This window comes from Borostomias antarcticus (genome assembly GCF_949987555.1).
Source record: "Borostomias antarcticus genome assembly, chromosome: 3".
NCBI lineage: Eukaryota > Metazoa > Chordata > Actinopteri > Stomiiformes > Stomiidae > Borostomias > Borostomias antarcticus.
The window spans coordinates 33,080,355-33,100,482 of record NC_140236.1 but is presented as its reverse complement, the minus strand read 5'-3'; the positions used below and the strand labels follow the sequence as shown (position 1 = coordinate 33,100,482).

General features: G+C 43.5%; 1 protein-coding gene across 4 annotated transcripts; it reads right to left on the bottom strand.

The window, feature by feature from the left end:
* Positions 1-8,765: 8,765 nt before the first annotated feature.
* On the bottom strand, positions 8,766-19,816 carry ttc39c (tetratricopeptide repeat domain 39C; the record flags this gene model as incomplete). Of its 4 annotated transcripts, none has more annotated exons than XM_084436427.1 (14): positions 8,766-8,855; positions 8,944-8,982; positions 9,508-9,612; positions 9,750-9,847; positions 10,714-10,837; positions 11,320-11,429; positions 11,521-11,628; positions 11,775-11,868; positions 12,035-12,203; positions 13,256-13,616; positions 14,440-14,554; positions 14,685-14,813; positions 16,224-16,272; positions 19,695-19,816. In XM_084436427.1, the coding sequence occupies 14 exons, from the start codon at positions 19,814-19,816 to the stop codon at positions 8,766-8,768; spliced, it is 1,713 nt and encodes a 570-aa protein (XP_084292553.1). The 4 variants fall into 4 exon arrangements, with proteins under 4 accessions (XP_084292553.1, XP_084292554.1, XP_084292555.1 ...); XM_084436428.1 differs by having other exon boundaries at positions 14,670-14,813; positions 19,695-19,780; XM_084436429.1 differs by having other exon boundaries at positions 14,679-14,813; positions 19,695-19,780.
* Positions 19,817-20,128: the final 312 nt, after the last annotated feature.

Genomic DNA, 20,128 nt, shown 5'->3' with positions numbered 1-20,128 from the left:
GAACAATTTCCACCGGTGGTCCATGTGTGTGCTGTGTGCCTCTCACCATGTGATATGTAATGTGTGATCACTGTGTGGCGGAATGAAAACCCCTCCTTGGATCCTATTATTATTATTATTATTATTATTGTTGTTGTTGTTGTTGTTGTTATTATATCAGCACAGAAGGGCTCAGTACTCATATCAGTTGTTGGAAGAGGTGTAATTTCCGCCAGCACATTTTATTAGACTTTTTCTACAGTGTTTGTAGTTTGGAATTAATGGGAGTTCCAATTTCTTAATAATTCTTCCAGCTTTCTTTGGGCCATCTACATTTTATAGTTTAGCAATTATTACCTGTGAAAAATAAAGTGATGCAGTAGCCTACAAAATATATTGAATGCAATAAACAACAATAATAAAACATATGAGCATTGTAAAGTCTATTAAATATACAGTAATTCATCAAACATTGATTGCACTGAAGAAGTGTTTATTGCTGGGAGTTAGCAGTTCAGTTAGTAGCTTCTGGAGATGACTGAAATTCTTCATTAATTTTGGCTAAGGTGTCATTAACCTGTAATTACACAGACAATAGTATACAATGGCATAGAATTAATTATTTTTTTCCAGAGAGAATTTCAGGTGTGACATTAAGGCAAAACTTGCAGACATGGTAAAAATAGTCCACACAGTCTGTCGGAATACAAATCTAACAATATAATATACAAGGGAGGGATCAATAAGCGTATTCATTTTAAAGACGCATGGTTGCTGGCACAAAGCAATTTAGGGCTCTCTTGGTTAGAAAGAGAGGCCTGAGTCTGCATCCTGATACGTTAGATCACAGCAATGGTGACAAGCATGACAAATTTAAATAACGCATAGCAGAGAAAGAAATGTATGCCTACCGTTGAAAGGTGTATGGCCAGAGGACATCAAGTTGCCCATGTGGCAGTGTTCAGCTGCACCTTGCTGGGGTCCGGCCTGGGCCATGACACCAGGGCAGGTGGGTGACGCCACGTTCCCAGCTTCACTGTGTGTGCTGCACATGCACCGAGTCGGGCTGTTGACCAGCACGTAGTGAGGCGGGATCACACCAGGGGCACGGCAGCAGCGATGGTCAGAGGGTGTGAAGGTAGGTGTCGGAGGTTGGACAGGAATGCAAGTACCACTCATAGTTTGAAAGGAGCCACAGCCACCGCCCAAAAGCAAAAGTACACGGTTGGAACTGGAGCGGGGACTAAAGTCCTGGTACATGGGGACGTTAGCTTGGTCATAGATGTTGACATGTTCAGCTCCACAGCCGAGCACAGTTCTGGATCCCCCCGAACGGGCCACTGCTGTTGGCATCCCACTCATAGACCCAGGATGTGCCTGGTGGAAGAGTGTCCAGCTGCTACCACATTCTGCTGGGCGGAATAACTGGCATTCTGGCATGGCGACAGCGGGCCCTGCATCACATGGCCTCAGCAAAACTGAAGTAGGGATCATATCAAAATGTAATATCATACAATTAGAATGAATACAATTAAAATCATAATAGAATGCTTGAGAAAATAATGAGCTGTTGGTAAAAAAAAAAAGCTGCAGTTCTAGGTTTCAGAGAGTGTGCCTCCAGGGGTGCTCTTATGCCCGTACAGGTCTTCATATTTTGGGGGTACCCTTAAACAGAGCTTTGAACTCACCTGCTTCCCTGGACCAACTGCACTGGGCCTGATGTTGTCGGGCACACATTTGTGGCATTCCCATATGATTTGGGGAGTCGTGTGGGACCACAGAGGGCGTTCTGTTTTCCACTTTTACTGCTGCATTATGTCCTGCTAGACCAGAGCACTGAGGCAGGTGAGAACACAGGGCCTGTGTCTGTGTCACTGAGGGGACTTTCATACCCGCCAGGGCTTCATTTTGTGGATTTGCAATGGTTTCCCGTGGCCCTGGTATAAATGGGTTTGGTGAAGTCCACGCTGCCTTCCCATCTTCAGATGAGTGAACAGGATCGTCCACCACCGTGGAATCAATCATCTCCTCGGCAGCAGGAACAGAAGGGCTGAACAAACTCTCAATAGTCTTTCCCAGCTTCAGAAGTGAAGTAAGCGGATTAATGGGCGGCACGCTCTTCCTTGGTTCCACAGTATGGGCTGTAGGGGTTTGTATTACTGAAACACGTGGTGGGTTGAATGATGCGGTGGCATCAGACACTTCCAACTGCGTTAGCATTGGAGGACACACTAAACCGGTTGTCCCAGTTTGCCAAGGTGATGAAAATTGAGAGTGCTCCAGACCAGGCACAGCGGATGCCTGTGGGGATTTATTTGGGAGGTACAACTGACTGGGTGTTTCCTGGGGTGATAAAACAGGAGGGCACACCAGACCAGGTGCCCTTGTTTCCTCAGGGGATGAAATTGGAGGGTACACCAGACCAGGTGAAATTGTTTCTTTGGTGGATTGGACATGAGGGTACAGAAGACCAGAGGATTGAATGTTCACCGATGTGTTGATAGTGGGGCCGGTTCCGTCGGCGTCAGCACCACCAGCTGCTGGTCTCTGGGCTTTTCTCACCCTCTCGCTGACCAGCGAGTCTCTCCGAAACACTATGGTCTCCGGAACATTCTCAGACTGCACCACGATCATGTACTCGCACGGCACTGACGGTGTCCTAATCAGCACGTGCACTGCTTTGGATATGACGTCAACCTCACCCAGAGGGACCCTCTCAAAAAGGGCTGACCCAATGCGCTCGCACTGGTTGGGGGAATCAGAGTCGGTGTCGGTGGTAGCCATCATGCATTCAGTGCTGGTTTTCTTGCGGTACACCACTACCGCTTCTGAGACGGGGTGAGGGGAGAGGTCAGAGGTGGCTTCATCCAGAAGGCTCTGCAGGCCATAGTCACTCAGAAATTCATCAGCTGCAGAGCATGTGTCTTTAGTGTTGGGCAATGTTGTCACTGTGTACAAAATGTCCTGCCCGTGGACCCTGGGCTCAGTAGCCCCATGCTCCATGTCTGGACAGCTGGAAAGGGTTTGGTCATTCCTTGCAGGAGGCGGGTACACGATTCCTGGCCTGACCTCTGAACCATCTGAAGAAACTGCTTCCCTCTGAACTGCCAACTCAGCACGTGATGCTATAACAGCTCCAATCCCCTGGCTCGGGAACTTGCTCACTGGAAGAAAAAGTATATGTGTTGATTATATAATGTATAATATTGTTACAAAAATGATAGACTGGTCACTTTTGAATAGAGCCGTGAAAATCGACGTAGTTCCTGTTAAAAAATATGTAATATGGGTGTATACTGTATGCATGAAAAAGTGACGCAAGTATGCCAGGTTGTAAAGTGAACAATTAACTGCCTAATGAACATACTAGCCTACTGTATTCTATTAATGTTTTGTGAGAGGTTGTGCTGTTCAACATAGAACGTTAACATGCCATACAATGTGCTCTGCGTTTTGGATAATTGCTAGATTCTACACGGTTTACAGTTTATCAATCAATCAATCAATCAATCAATCAAAGCTTTATTTGTGTAGCGCATTTCATACCCAGAGGCAACACAATGCGCTTTACAGAGAACAAGGGAGGTGGGCATACGACCCACTCTCTACATATTCCAGTTTACCTTTAGTTAGATTGAACTGTCTCACTAGGTCTCTGACTCCAAGACTTGGATGGTCTGTAAACAGCAAAGCAATAAAGAATTTCATTTCACACATTTACTCTATGTCCCAAAGTATTGTGTTACATGTAAACAAATTTTACAGAAGCACTGTACATATGTTCACCTGTCCTGAAGCGTAACAGCTCAGCAAAATAAAACTGAGCGAAGTGTGAGATGGAGTCTGGCTTTAGCTCCACTACAGCCCGACTCAGGCCCTCCACGAGTGTCTTCAAGCCTGGTGGCACAGTGACTTTGGCGGGATATCTGTACATCTCGGCTTTGAGAGTGTTTCTTTGTGTTTGTTGAAGAATATTCTGCACTGTAAAAATGGATAATACAGTAAAAGGCAGTAAATCAGTACAGTATGGTACCGCTTAATGCATTGCCGTAAACCACAGTGCATTATGGTCAACAACTTTTTTACAATGCTTAACTGTAAAATTAACAGCATAGATACCACAGATATATAGAATAAACGTTACAGTACATTCCTCCATACGTTTGTGGCATTGTACTGCCATGGTCTTGGTTTTGTGATCATTGGTTTGCAAAGATTAGGATAATGTGATTTTGCTTAAAAGTTGTCTCTGTGTAAAAAGTATTATGAAGGAAGTATCCATAGGCTACTGTATAACTTACTGTAGTCACCTTGACAAATCCACTCTTCCTGGCATATTATGTTTCAGGTTTTCCCAGGGTCATGACTCACCTGCAAGGTAGAATGTGTTAGTACTGAACTGAACTACTGAACTTTACAAACATGATTTCTAACCATCAGCTGTTATCTATACTCTTCCATTGAGATAAAACAGAGCATGACTGGTGGGTGGTGGTCAAGACAGACTGAGGCTGTAAAAGTAGGATTGATTGATTTTTATTTTTTTATTTTTTATTTATCTCAAACTGTTCAAAATATAAACATAAAACATAAAGACATAAAATATTCAGGTCAACATACAAGTCAACCTGATACCCCGAAAAGCGTTCGTTCGTTCGAACGGACAGGAGGATGTACAAACTTGTCTGGTCCTAACCTCTCTTTTTAGTATCATATTACATATAACACATACTCCCTCTGAAAACTTAAATATGAAATAAATATAAATAATGTCAGACCTAGAACTTTAAAACCGATCACCCAGTGGTGGTAGGACTACCAGTTCCCCTGAACAGCACATTAGTGCACTAAACTAGGATAATAGGGTAGTAAATGGTGTGGTGTGAGCTGACAATTAAACAACTGCCGGTCAGTAGTCCACATGTCCACTGTTATGTCCACATGTCCACTGTTGAGAGGGTGATCAGTTGTAAGCTGCTATCCCTACAGGACCTGCACACCTCCAGGGCCCTGAAATGGGCCAGAAACATTGTGGCCGACCCCTCCCACCCCAGTCACAATCTCTTTGAATCACTCCCCTCCAGCAAGAGGCCATGGTCCATCAGGACTAGGACCTCACGCCACAAAAAGTCTCTTCCCCACAGCCAGCTGCCTCACCAACAAGGCTTGTGTCCCCCCACGACGAAATGAACCAATTTTAATCTGCCCAGCGTAGCTTGGGAGATAGAGTGGCCGGATGGGGATCGGTAGGTCCTCAGTTTGATCCCGGAAGTGTGCCTAAGTGTCCTTGAGCAAGACACTGAACCCCAAATTGCTTATGGGTAGCACGGTGGCTCGTTACACCATTGCCTCACAGCAAGAAGGTACTGGGTTTGATTCACACATGGGGCTTCCGTTCTCGCCCGAGTTTGTATGTTCTTCTACCCCCATAAACAACCCAATACGAAAACATGCAGGAGAACAGACCAGTAACTGTCTGTCCAGGAGCAGTCACTCGCATGTGTGTTTCAGTGTCACCGCCTCCCTGTGCTGTGTGTTCGTATGACGAATAAAGATGTTTGTGTGTGTGTGTGTCTGTATACTGTACACTGTACGTGACTCTATCACATCAAATCTCCAGATCTAGAAGTGGCAACAGCAGTATGAGAAAAACGGTAATTCTATTGTTTGAATTAACTGGAGTTAGTGCTGTGAAATCTATCATTTAAAATTGCTGAAATATTAACATGATTTTACTGGTAACTCGAGTTATTATATATAGTATACTATACTATTAATATTATAAATCACATTGCAATAAATAAGGGTTCTTCCTACAGCAATTACGAATTGTCAACAGCCTAATTTGTTTTGATCCATACAGTAAATTTCCACCAGGATTCTCTTTTTTCCCAAAAAAGCCTACAGTACATTTTCCCCTGAAATTCCTGATGACCTCTATAGCCTACATTTTTGTAAGTTCGGGCCAACTTACTGTGTGAGGAGGACGCTGTTGTTTCTTCTATCTTATCTCCTGGCTTCTGTCGTCGTTGGCCCGGGAATAGAACGACGGAATACTATAGACAGCCTATGACAATTATCATTCGTCACAATACAGATATATCAATACAGGTATACGATGACGCGTTGTTGGCACACGTTTAGAAAACATTAAGTCTCCTTTGACTTTAAGGCGAAATAGCATGTTATTTTATCTTTCGCAATGTCACCGATGACATGTTTTGCTGCTATTAGCCTATCAAATCAAACAACAAATATCAAACACCGTGAGACACAAGCCAATTACTAAAGCCTATTTGTCATGAACAAGTGACATGACACCAGCAGCCACAGTATTGTTAATTAATTTTGATCCAACAAATAAGGTGGCTTTTTGACTTGCATCATGTCTTGAAAAGTTTTATTTTTTCCTTCAACAAAACAACGTACAATGTTAACCCCTTAGTGCAGAGAATATTTTGGGGGATATTCCGCCTATTGTACTGTTTTTTTTAAGGCTTCATAACTCCAGATGTGCACTTTAGACACACATACACAATGGCCCATGATGAATAAGACCTCTGTACCATTTCATGTCAGTACTTCCTATGATCTATTTTCACCATCTTTTCATCATTTAGTTTCGACAAAGTACAATTGCGACTTGCAGGTGTTTCCATTGAAAGGTGTTTTGCGCAAGAGCCGTAATTCTCGTAGTCTAGTCTCGCGACGCCACACAATTCACGCAAAGCGCAACCAGGAAGTAAACCATGGATGTATTAAGTCAACAAACCGTTGTAATATTTGAACTTTATTTGAGCTTTCCCCTCGGCTCCGCTCTTAAACAGCGTGCGTTTCCCAGCTAAGTATCGTTGCTTTAGGGTCTTCCACTTGCTATGGAGGCATATCACGTCATTTTTTGAAGCAAGCAAATCACATAACGCCTACCTCTTCTTCTCCTGCCTAAATTTCGAAAAAAGTGTTTCCATTACGCTTTTGCGATATACTTCTATATCGAAACTTCTCAAAAACCACCTCATGAGAGCGTAAAAATGTTTTATAGAAATTTGAGAGGTTTTTCAAAATGTAGGTGTTTCCATTACCAATTTTCTATAGCGATATTTAGGTTTTGCGCAATTCTAGGTGTAATGGAAACGCGATTACTGTCATATATAATAAAGCAGAAATGCCCCCAAAAAATCCTAAAAAAAAAAAAAGTCCGGCCCTGTCACTGTCTGCTTGGGACCCCTGCTGGTACCTGTGCCAAATATGAATGCTGTTAGGCCCACGGTGTCCGAGGAAAATGGGAACAGACAGAGATACAGAGGTTTTCTCATTTAAATGTTCAATTTAAAAGTCACAAGAGGACATTATTAAAATCCCAAATAAATACCCTATTCAAATAATAGAATGAATGGACAACACTTTAATGGAAAGGTTTTAGAGCCCTCAGAACATAATCACACAAGAAAACCATTCCCTGTTACACTTTAACCACCTCGACATGATTCACCACCTCACCAGTGACCAGAGCACAGTTCAATGACGAGGGATTTTTTGGTAGACTCATATTATGACATTATACGGGACTTACAGTAGTATGAGTGGACAGACCAACACCTTTTATCACAATCACAAGAGAAGATGGGATGCTAGGCTACTTGTAATTTCAAGACTAGAACCAAAATGAGCCAGGCAACAAAACATGGACATAGGCCTACACAACACTTAAAAATAAAACAATGTTTTTGAAAGACATTTTACTTCCAGTATGAGATGAGGTGTCTACTCTTGTTCACTTTATTATTGCTTGGTGACCTTACAAAAAAGTGATATACTGTACAGTAATACCCTGTCAGTTCAATTGTCTTTAACTGATATAGCCTACATAAATCATTTGTACACAAATTTGTAAATAGTGTGGCCTGATAGAAAAGCCTGGTCATACTAAAATGACTGAATAATCAAATAAGCTTGTATCAGATTGTATTTAAATGTAAAACATTTTGTTGTGACAATGCCTCTATCCATAAGGATCTATTAGATTATGTTACAAACCACAGTTTAATATGGTTATACTGTACTGTACATGCCTTTTATCAGAAAGAAAAGTACGGATTATTGTAGAGTCCTGGAGCCACCCACACCCTGCCTCCCCCTGCCCATCACCACATGCATAGTTCACATAATTATTATTCAAGTCCACTGGCTTCAAAAGAAAAAGTAAAATTGCTTTCTGCCCACAAATTGGGCACGATACAGTATAGCGAGCTGAATATAACAGAATATCAGCTGTAGGCCTACATGTGACAGTTATGGACACGATGTTGTGCGCTGTCACATGACGCAAGAACTAAGTCAATCATTTGGCAATAGATCATTAACCTTTTAAATACGGGTTACAATTCTTTTAGTATGACAAGAAAACAAAGATGGGTTATCCTGTAATTTAAACCCATAATCAAGAAACTATTACATGGAAATAGTGTGTATTTAATCAACAATATACTGTGTGTAGGCTTCTATTGGCTCACAGAATGGGAACAGAACACAGCTAAAATCCCCCTAATACACTACATTATGAATAAAATTGAAATTGATAGTTGAAATATTCTATTATTTACGGTATTTGGATGTGTAAAACACCTACAAGGAAGTGGTGGAGGAGTTGTCTACAAGAGTGCAGTATGCCATAAAGTACTGCCGTTTTGTAATGGCTTTCAGAAAAAAAGCTATGCTTCCTGTATGATCGAGAGCACAGCTGGAGGAGGCGGAGTCACTGCACCGTCCCTCAGTAGTAGCTGGTGTCATTGAGGTACCACTTCCTTCAGTGAGGCCAGGGCAGAGTGGATGCGCACATGGAGCCTGTTTTCAAAATCATAGCCAGCATAATCCTCCTGATAGATATAGAAGAAAACACACCATTAGCTCAAGATCAGAAGACATCATCTCACATGCCCCTATGGAATTATTGTGTACACATACCTTTGCCTGAAGGAGTAATGATCTCCCCTTCCCCACAGTCTGGATGAAAAGAACAGATATACAGTAGGTGAGATGTGCATAAATTCATATCATCAATAATCAGGTCAAATTCTCACATAGGTCATTTAGAATGTGACTGAGCCTGATCTTTATGGCAGCCCTCCCACTGGCATTTCTAATACTAAAACATGCTCGTCTTGCACGGTCTAGCGGCTGTAGCTCAGTTGGTAGAGCGGGTCGTTCAGTGATCGAAGGGTCAGTGGTTCGAATCCCAGCTCCAACTGTCCACATGTCGAAGTGTCCTTGAGCAAGACACCTAACCCCAAATTGCTCCCAATGAGCAGGTTAGCACCTTGCATGGCAGCTACCGCCATTGGTGTGTGAATGGGTGAATGAGAGGCCATTGTAAAGCACTTTGAGTGCCGCTAAGGTGGAAAAGCGCTATATAAGTGCAGTCCATTTACAGTACACATCCTTAGTGATGCCACATGATAAGCCTCTAGCAATTCAAATCTTACACCAACATAACTCAAAAGATTGTTGAGTTGGTGGCTACAGCCTTACCTCCGGCTTGGCGAGCAGTACACATCCAAGTTCATAGCAGGAATATGGCTGCACATAAGAGTTGATCTGCCTCCCGTACTCATCTCTGGCTGCCAGCTGAAATGACTAGACAGGAGGAAGAGGATCAAGCTATAAATACTGTGCTATAAACTGTAGCTAAACGCTTAGCTTGGTTCTATTTCCGTACAACAAAGTAGTCAAATGCTACAGTTTTGGATGATAGTTATAAATTGTTTCAAAACCTGAACGGCATCTTTGATATTTCCATGGCATTTGTGAATGGCGCCAAGAAGGAGATGCTTCAGGCCTCTGCACGATGCATCATCCACACTCTGTAACACTAAACACACAGAGAACCAGGCATCACAGACAGACACTGTCAGGGTCAAGGGTCAAACTAATAACCACAGGGGGTTGTCTGTCCGAGGTGAGAGAGGTCAAATTGATGTAATTAAGACTCGTTCTGATACCTGTTGGAACACACAATCAGTAATTGGCCATTTAGTCCATTATATGTCGGTTGCTCCCCCAGAACCCGAGATACAGGTATTGAACCGGGCGCCATAGAGAATGAATGGGGAAATGTATTTTGCTCCTGAACCCAAGTCCTAACTGAATGGTGGTTAATGGGCGGTTATTCTTTGTGCTTATAATGACTGCTCAAAAGCCCATAGCTTGATTCTGTAGGCCGAGAGGAATCCAATGATATCCACCTCTTGACATCTGGTCGATTTTAGAAGGTGTGTGATGCAAGATGGCAGAAGAGATGTGTTATCATTCATAATTATTTAGCAGTAATTGACTATTAGTCAGCCTTAATCACCTAAATATAAAATCCATCCCCGTCACTGTCTGGCCTGACAGACAGAGATACAGACAGACAGAGAGTTGCTCATTTATGTATTAAATGTGCTGCCCAATTTCAGAGTTAAGCACCTGCTTATCAGAGGTCTGAATATGAATACGAACTTCTGCTGCCTACTTTATCTTTTGTATTAACTTCAATGATTTCAATTTTTGCACTTATTGGGAGTGTAGCAGAAGGATGCAGACGTTTCTGTAAAGCTTTCGAAAACAAGATTAATGTTGAAAGTCTTTGCGTGCCACTTCAAGCACAAGCACAATCGAACTGTAAATAGGGCTTGCTAGATGCTGTCTATCATAGGGAGGCTTAAAAGGCTAATATACTGTATCTGACATCCTTACCCTGATTCATCACCTGCAGTTTCGACGAGGAGCAGTTAGGCAGGGCCTTCCATAGGTACAACACCTCAATCACCCCCAGAATACAAAGCTCTCTGGTAGGAGTCATCTTCCTGAGTCGTTCTGCCTGCGAGAACGGGGAGGGGGAGAATTTGTAACAGTCACTTTCACTTGAACAAATTCAAACATACACCAGCAGACCTCCCGAAGTCCGATAGATACCCCTGTGTCTGCTGTGGATGATGTAGCATGTCCGTAGAATATTCTCTCTCCTATGATGCTTCTAGCCTCTCTCACTCTGAAATGTAATTTAATGCAATGTATTGCTTTATAAATGTTCTTAGCCGGTAGACAAACATACTCCTGGAGCTTGCTCGATCGCCTTGTTGAGAGGGGTCAGGGAAGAATTTTTACAGCTCACTTATCTGGCCCCCGGGTGATTACTGTTTTTTTGCTTCCCTCTGGAATATGTAGAGAGTGGGTCGTATGCCCACCTCCCTTGTTCTCTGTAAAGCGCATTGTGTTGCCTCTGGGTATGAAATGCGCTATACAAATAAAGCTTTGATTGATTGATTGATAAGTATAGTCTATCTTCTTGATATAACCTACCCTCTTGAGGGCAAATTGCTCAATCTGGTTGTTCTTCCTTTTGAACAGTTTTTGAACATCTTTGAAGACCCCTGCTGCCCCATCCAGGTCACCTGCAGCTCCTTGACATACTGGGAAGGAAAGGAATTCAAATGTTTATAATTTCAATTTAACAAAGTCCATAGCTATATCATTTTATTTGAAAGGCATGGACACCATCACCTCCAGTCAGATAGGCATAGTAGCACTGTGACCACCGTGACTCATTCTTCAGCCTCTCAAAAGCCCTGAACGCTTCCTCAAAGTTCAGCTCTATCATGCTGCACCAGCCTAGGAAAAAGACAGGTTATATTGTATGGTAGATATGTATCCATACAGAGACAGAATCGTTTTATTATGAGGAACTGTAAGCTTAATATCCCAGAATGCATAATGAGCGAGTGCATGTCTGTAAGTTTACAGTGAGAAAGACTTACCAATCTCATAGAGACAGACATGTTGTATCTCTCTTTGGTCTGATGCCAGTTCTAGTGCATCATGGAATGAGGCCAAAGCACTGTTGATGTGGCACTGCAGACCGATGAAACAGAATAGCATTTGATAACAGCTAACCGTGTAGCACTTATTAGCCAAATACTGCCATGTTTTAATTTGTATAGTATTGTATGGGGATTTTAGGTATGACAGATACCTAAACGGGGTTTGATATGCTGCTCTCTGGCTCCACCATACACACCTCAAGCCTGTGAACCCGTCCTTTGAAGAACATGAAGAGGGAAGAGTTAGGATAGACCAAAGACTTCCTCTGCAGAATGGCTTTTGCTTCCAGCAGGCCTGCGTGTGTGTCAGAACCATCCAGTGCAAAGAAGGGCTGCACTACTGTGTGGTACCACAAGAGGGCCAACCTATGACAAAAGGATACATGCAATACCATGATTCAACTACTTTGTAATCAAATCTGACTAATAGATCAAGTTTGAGTCTCACTGCAGTGATATGGTAAAATACCATCTAAATTTGATGAGCAAATTCTAATTTCTGCCAGAGCAAGACATCTTTATGACCATGGATGTTATTGTAACTATTCTTTGATAAATCTATTTATTTAACTTTTATTTAAGCCAAGAGCCCCTTTAAGATCTCTTTTGCAAGGGACACGCTTCTTTTAATTGCCTTAGTGCCACCAGTGTGTCCAATTTTAAAGAGCTTTGAAGATTGTTCCTTAGGGACGATGCAAAATAACTGAAAGCAGACTTTTCCAACTGATGTGACCAAAGTGTGTTCCTCCCTGAGACTGATGCATGGTGTCTAAAACTGATCAAGGAGGTTAGATACTGTATGCTGATAGCTTCTGAAAGAGGAGCTTATACACAAAAAGAGAGCAATGAATTGACCTACATGACTTGAGAGAGGGCCAGCCTGCAGTGTACAGGGATGTGTACTAAAATGGTCGCCAGCAATAACGTGCAGAGCGCTGTGATGGACTTGCAGTGAGTGGTTTTAAGGCAGTGGTCGTAACATTCATATAGATATTAGCCTCCCTATGAAAGAGGACTGGACTGTTTGTTTTCTACTCAGTGAGAGACATGACCTTTTTTTTAGATAAGAAGCCCATTTTTACTCTCAACTTCTTGAGAAGCTCATCTTTATGCCTTTTGAAGGGAAGTGTATCTTCTATCCAAATGCCCAGGTATGCAGGGACGTGATCAATATGAGCACCATTCACAGTAACTAAGCCCAAGTCAATAGGTTAATTCCTGTGTGGTTTGGAGAATAACACACTGGTTTTATCAGCATTCAACACCACTTTGAAACTCCACAAATGATTTGTATAAGGCAGCGGATGCAGATTGCAGCTCTGAAAGAGGCTGGTTCACACACGCACACACACACACACACACACACACACACACACACACACACACACACACACACACACGCACACATGCCTACTCACGTAGCTAGGGGGGCCTTCATGTCCTTACTCTCACTGGCGTACATGAGGGAGGACAGGCCCTGGTGACGGTCACCAGGAAAGCCCAGCAAGTTGATGATCTTGAGCAGGTGAGGCGGTACCATGGAGATGCAGAGGTGGAAAAGGCCGTACCCGAAGCTGACCGAGCCCTTGAGCCGGCCCAGAGCCTCGGCAGTCACGGCGCCCTCCATCTGGGCGTTATGGTTGGCCTCGTCAGATGTCAGCGCCTCCTTGTGGATGGAGGAGCGCCTCTGGCTGGTCTCCTGCAGCTGGCTTATGTCACTGTGACACTTATTGTACATCTTCCAGGCCTTGCGAAGAATCCATCCCCCTTTGATGTATGCTGTTGAAGAGAGCAGTCTTATGTATCTTGTTTAAACACATACCAATAACACCTATTTGTCAAATTATACATTTTATTTCTTACATTCGTGTTGAGAATACATTTATTTTTAATAAAGTAGTAAATCAGTAAAGAATAATGTCAGTGGAAAAACATATATTTACATATTACCTCAGTATGACTCATCTTTAAGATTTCTGTTCTGTTTTGAACACACAACCTTTCACTTCCCTCTGGTCTTGGCACTAGAATGTTTCTATTGTGACTTACTGTGAGTACATAACTCAATGCTGTGATTACATAATTCAACGCAATAAAAGCCAACCACAACCACATACTAAAGATATAACCACATACTATAGATATAGGCAAGGTCTATCTCTGTGCATACTCAATAAAAGCATTATCCGAAATAATCTCTGCTGTTTCAGTACCACAGACAGCACCAGACTCGGCACAACAATGTCAGCATGGGACTAGAAAGGGGCAGGGTCCACACTCACTGTATACTGAGTGGCATTAGACCAGTCGAATGTTTTGTTATGAAGTGATGGATACACTTGAGTTGTAACTAGGCTAAATATTTTTTAGTTGGAGAGCCTGGATAAGTTGCTAGTGTAACAGCTGTGACACCGTGTCACTTGTCAGTATTGCTTCCACCCTAGTCTGACTCATGTCAGACTCAACGCATGTCAATTCAATCAATGCAAGTTTTTCAATCAATGCAAGCCTGGTCATTGGTTTATCACTGCCCAATCAGTAGACAATACTGACACAACATAGACAAAGACTTCCATTTTAAACATGTGGATTCTCCCAGTACCTGACAACTCCTGTTTGATGAAGGACAGCACAGCGAGGTAGACTTGGCAGTCAGCCACGATGATCTGTCTTTGCAGTCGGTCCACCACCGACAGATCTGACTCCTGGGAGTCCATCTAACAGACAGAACACACAGCATGCTGTCCACCCTCGCCAGTAATGTCAAGATAGAGCTAGAGTGAAGGTTCGATTTAAAGGAAACATTCTTTACGTGTTTTTTGACTGCAACACCCTTCTCCCACTCACACTTTTCTTAATTTTGTTCCTGATTGTCTCTATGACACCGACGTTGTCGCGCTCGCACAGCTTCTCAGTGGTCCTGAGGTCGTCACACGCCGTCTGCATCTTCTCCTCCTCAAACGTCATCATGGCGTTCTGGAACATTGCACACACAAAACACAAACACATTTTTCCCAGCCACAGACTTATTGGCAGAAAGATTACGAGTCATAAAAAATAAAACATATGAACTGTAGGAAATAGTTCATAAGATTATACATCAGGCAAAAACTGTGTCATCAGAACCGTTGGGGCAAAAAGATCCTGTCTAGAAAAGGCTTACAAACATTTTTAAAACGAGGAACAATTTAGTAATAGGACTAAAGGACGGTACACCATGAACTCAAAAACCAGGCTCAGGACACACAAGCCTTTCTTTGGTAGATGACATGGAAGAACAAAGTGACATGATAATAATATTTGATTTTATTTATAAAGCACTTTACATTATGAAACAATCTCAAAGTGCTAGAACAATCAAGCTAAAAAGACGCTTGCCAGGGATCCCAATGAACAGTGCATTGCAGTCATCCAGCCTTGAGCAGACAAAGGCATGGATATCCGTGTGTGTGTGTGTGTGTGTGTGTGTGTGTCTGTGTGTGTGTGTCTGTGTGTATCACAGTGTCACCATATGGCTATATTACATGCAAAAATTGTACTATTGTTCCATCTTTGTTCTGTTTCCGTCATCACACTGTAAGAGGACATTTGTTTGTACAACCCATCCACCCACTATCTTTTTAGGCGATGTTACATCAGGTGGCAGAAGGGGCGGTGCCAAAGCCTGTTCTGTAACCATGTTGTGGAAAATCTCCCCCCCCCCCTCACTGACTGAAAGGGTGACAGACACATTACTGCTAGCCTGGAAGACAGACTTCCTCGCAAAAAGATTTTGCGATACCTATACCTATGATATCACAAAAACTTGTTTTTTTTGCAAGGAAGTCTGGCTTCCAGGGTACATTATTGCTGCAGCATCTTTCCCCACAAGCGAATGTTATCACTAAGATAAAACTAAATCCCATTGCAGTAAGGATGAAAAAGCAAGGAAATTAGCAATAGTGGTGACAGGTGAAGTAATCCCTCCAACAAACTAATGTCAAGTCATGATACTTGATCAAAACCAGTCAGAACTCTGCATGGTTTATGATGACTGATGTGATGCGTGAGGAGGAATCTATGCTTCATCTCCGTCATGTCCTTGCATGTTTGTGATGTCATAAGGGGAAATGTCAGGCTTGGCTCCACTGCGTGCGTCAGCGTCTGCGTCTGCGTCAACCATCAGACCCTGAGGAAAATCCACTGTAATTAATGCCAGCGGCTCCACTGCAGCCGTTGCATCATGTTCGACGCCAGCGTACGACGTTAAGAGAATTGCCGAGGTTCATTTCTTGATTTTTGACGGACACAGAGGAGCCAAGGGGTGAGAGAGTTCTCTATCTGTGTGGCAGCCAGGGGGTTCGGGCCATACTGTACAGTAATGAGCAAATATAGGTGGAAACTCACCAGGAAACTGACAAAACTGGCCCCAAAGCTCATCAGAGGACTTTGATTCCTATAGAGGGAGAACACAACAGAATATACAGTATATGAAGAAGAAACACCACCGACAGAGATGGAAAAGCAACAAATCACTACAAACGTTTTATATTTGGAATCATTATCCATTACAATGTATAAATAAACTGGTTGAAAAAACTGGAGAGAAAAAAACAATCAAGAACAAACAAACAAAAAAGACTACAACCCTTCCTCCACTGCTGGATTTCTGTAGAGTGCCTGACAGAAGGACAGCCGGTATCAAGCAGCTCCTGGGGGAGAAAAGCTTGACTAGCCTGAGAGATTTGTGCTGTCCGCACATACAGAGCTGGATTTCTGTGAGTGCACTACCCCTGGATTTCTCAGTCACTATTGAACTGTCAGGAGGAACGTGAGAAGGCTGGAGTTTTGTCCTCCACTTGCCCCCTAGCTGGAGGACTACACCGCACGGTCACAGGACAGGCTTCTTTTAGAAGTTCCCCTGCAGCTACTGCTATGAACATCTTTCAGTGTTTGGGCACCGTCCTCCTGGGATGTCTTTCAGAACAAGTTGGAATAGGTGAACGTGGGTTCTGTGGGCCATTTCAGGAGGAAGGTCTCCGAACACCTCTCTGAAGAATCTAAAAATTTTTGTGCGTGGCTGGCCAGCCGCGCAGCTAGAATAGCAAATGCCCAGTAGTCGTCAGTGCCTTTATGCCGTTGTTGACCTGCAGTTCTATGTTGCTACCACAATCAAGTTGGATTTATATAGCGCCCTTCATGATACCCAGAGCGCTTTACAGAGTCCAGTATTCATTCAGACAGTCATGCCGGTGGTGGTAAGCTACATCTGTAGCCAGCGCCTACGGCCCCTCCGACCACCACCAACATTCATACGTTGCATGTCTTTATGATGGTGGGGGAAGCCGGAGTACCCGGAGGGAACCCACGCAGACACGGGGAGAACATGCAAACTCCACACAGAAAGGACCTGGAACGACCGGGATTCGAACCCAGGACCTTCTTGCAGTGAGGCAACAGTGCTAACCACTGAGCCACCGTGCTGCCCGAGAGGCAAGAGGCAGAAATAGAAGTTGAACCAATTGCAGCAAAATAGCTAACGTTACAGTAATCATCAGTATAACTGCTTTAGCCACTGACCGCTACCATTAATGTTATGGAAGCTGCTGCTAGTTGTTGTGAGCTCATGAGCTAACTGGCTATCTCACTCTTATTGTGCAGGATTAGCATTGGAACTGATCCAGGCGACAAGACCTATCTTAATTTATCAGACATTATATCAAAAATTATTTCAATTCACAGTTATTTCAGTGGCATGATTAGCTTCCATCCTACCAGTCCTGAACAGAAACAAGCCAGCCACGCACATAAACCAGGCTGGACCTGGCCTGGTTTAGCTCACACTGTCATAAGCATGTTTAATTGTTAGGAGGCGGGCAGCCTCAGCTGACGGTCCCTCTTGTATTTCCCAATATTCTGAATCCTGAATCTTCTTCTCCTTCTTCCTAGGAAGTCTGACTTCCCATGCATAAAAAATCCAAAAGAATTGCACATATATAGGTTCAGTCCTATGCCAGAGGTCCTCAACTGGCATTGTGGAACAATAGTCCAGATGGTGGCGCTATAGCAACCGTCTAAAGTCTAAAATTTAAAAAAAAATCATAACAAATCAGCCAAACGTGCTATCACTTTCAAACCACCACCAAAATGTAGGCCCAAGTGAGTATAAACATCCATATGCTTTGAGCTGGCAGGAATTATGAAGTCCATCACTCAGTTTTTCTCAAAAACTGTCAAACCTATCAAGCCCTACTTCTCCCACATGTTTGGTCACTTGACACCCCGATTGCTACACTACATCTTCAGACTGTCCTCCACAAATGATCTTCACAGATTTTTGAAATATCAAAAATTGAGCCCACAGCACATCAAAATGTTTTACTAGCCCTGATCAATTGCTGCGCAACAGCTGTAATTTATTTTAGATTTCACCTAAGTGATATTTAGCAATAACTGGTGCCATGTAATCTAATGGACTATTATGTCTTTCACAACTTTAACGCTAGATATGTGAATGGAGTGATTTTTGGGGCGGGGATGGTTAACATGGGCGTGGGGGTGGGAGTAAGTCCAGGTTAAATTAAAAATTACAATTATAAATTGCCTATTTCCAGAATGTGTAGAATACCATTTTAAAACGATTGATTAATAGCATATTTAACCATAATTGTTACAAAAGGTAAAATTGTATTTTAATTAAAAAATACAATGCGGAGATTTTCTTTGTCCCCACGTTACCCCTGAGGTGATTAGTGAAACAGACCAAGCATAGTGCCCACCCATCTCATTAGGTAAGCTCAACACTTACTAAATCAAATTACTATATAAATTCATATTATGGTTGATAGGCTGCTGCTATTGTGTTGTTTTGTTGTTATCCCTGCTTCAACCACCTCCAGGTATAGTTGGGGCCGCGAGTCTCAGGAGGATAACATCCTGTAGTAGAGTGATTAGTCTGTGCACAGCAGGGCAGCATACAGCAGGGAGACATGCCCAAAGGCTTATTCTGATTTGCAATGGGCATATGATTATATCACTAAAGGCTAGTCTAAATGATCATATCAATAAATGCTAGCCTATATTACACAAATGTGACACAATTTACTTTAGCTGTAGGCCCTATGTGTCATTTTTTACATAATGTGATTGCTGAAAATGTATAATGGGCCGGCTGATTTGACATGAAATCACTCTGTGGTGAAAGCCAACAGAATCCGAAACGGAAGTGGGGCAAGGCAGGCGCGGGGGACGCAGCGGGGAAACCGAGGAGAGGCCGCACCGCTGGAGGAGCTGCGGGACGCGGTTAGGAAGGGCCGGGCAAGCGGCCAATGCTAGACCGCCTGACCACAGTGGCAGGGGAGGCGTAGGCTGTGGAGAACGGGGGCAATGCTGAGAGGAGGGCCCCACAGCAGGAGCAGGGGAAGGAGGCGCGGTGCGAGGGCAGAGCGTGCAGTGAGAAGCTAGCGACGAGCAGGGCGGGAGAGGCTGGCGGGAGGGAGGGAGAGCCTGGCGAGAGGCCAGAGGGTAACAGCAAGGAGGCTGGCGAGAACATGAGGAGCCAGAGGGGAGCAGTGAGAAGCCAGAAAGAGGTGGTAAGAAGCTGGAGGAGGGCAGCACCAAGCCAGAGGGCGAATGGCAAGTAGGCTACTAGCCTAGTAGTGGAGTGGTGAGAAGCCAGGGGAGAGGGGGCTTGGCTGGGAGCAGCTGCTATAATAACTAAGTTGCTAAAGAAACACCCTTGGGAATCACTGAGCAATTCAAATGGACGTCCATTACGTCATACCTGGCCATCAGACATAAAATAACACAGGGGTGCCTAAGGGCTATGCATTAGCTTTGAGAAAAAAAGGGGGTGCGGGGAAGCCAGAAATATATCACCTGTATCTTCTAAAAAGCTCGTCGCTCTCCTTGAATCCGTTGTTGAGAAGCATGTTGATGCCTTGCAGAGCCAGCTCCGCATCATCTATCTGGTCCTCTACCTGCTGCTGAGGCCCCGCCATTGTTTAAGCAGACTACTGACCGCTAGATGAAATAATATGGTCCCAGGGTTAATCCTCTTCTGAGACTGTACCCAATTGTATCACGGGCTGGGCGAACATTATGAAAAACGTCCGGAAAAAATGTGTAGCCTACTGTAGCTGTCAGACTTGTTCAAACAGGCTAGACAGCCCTCTCAGAAAGCGAAACAGATCGGCCTGGGTGCGTTTCATGCTTCATGAGATTGCATCCGTCCATGGCATGATTTTCTGTCGATGTCAATGTTATTTTTCATTATTAGGCTACTATCACTCTGTTCTTTGGATGAGTCCAGG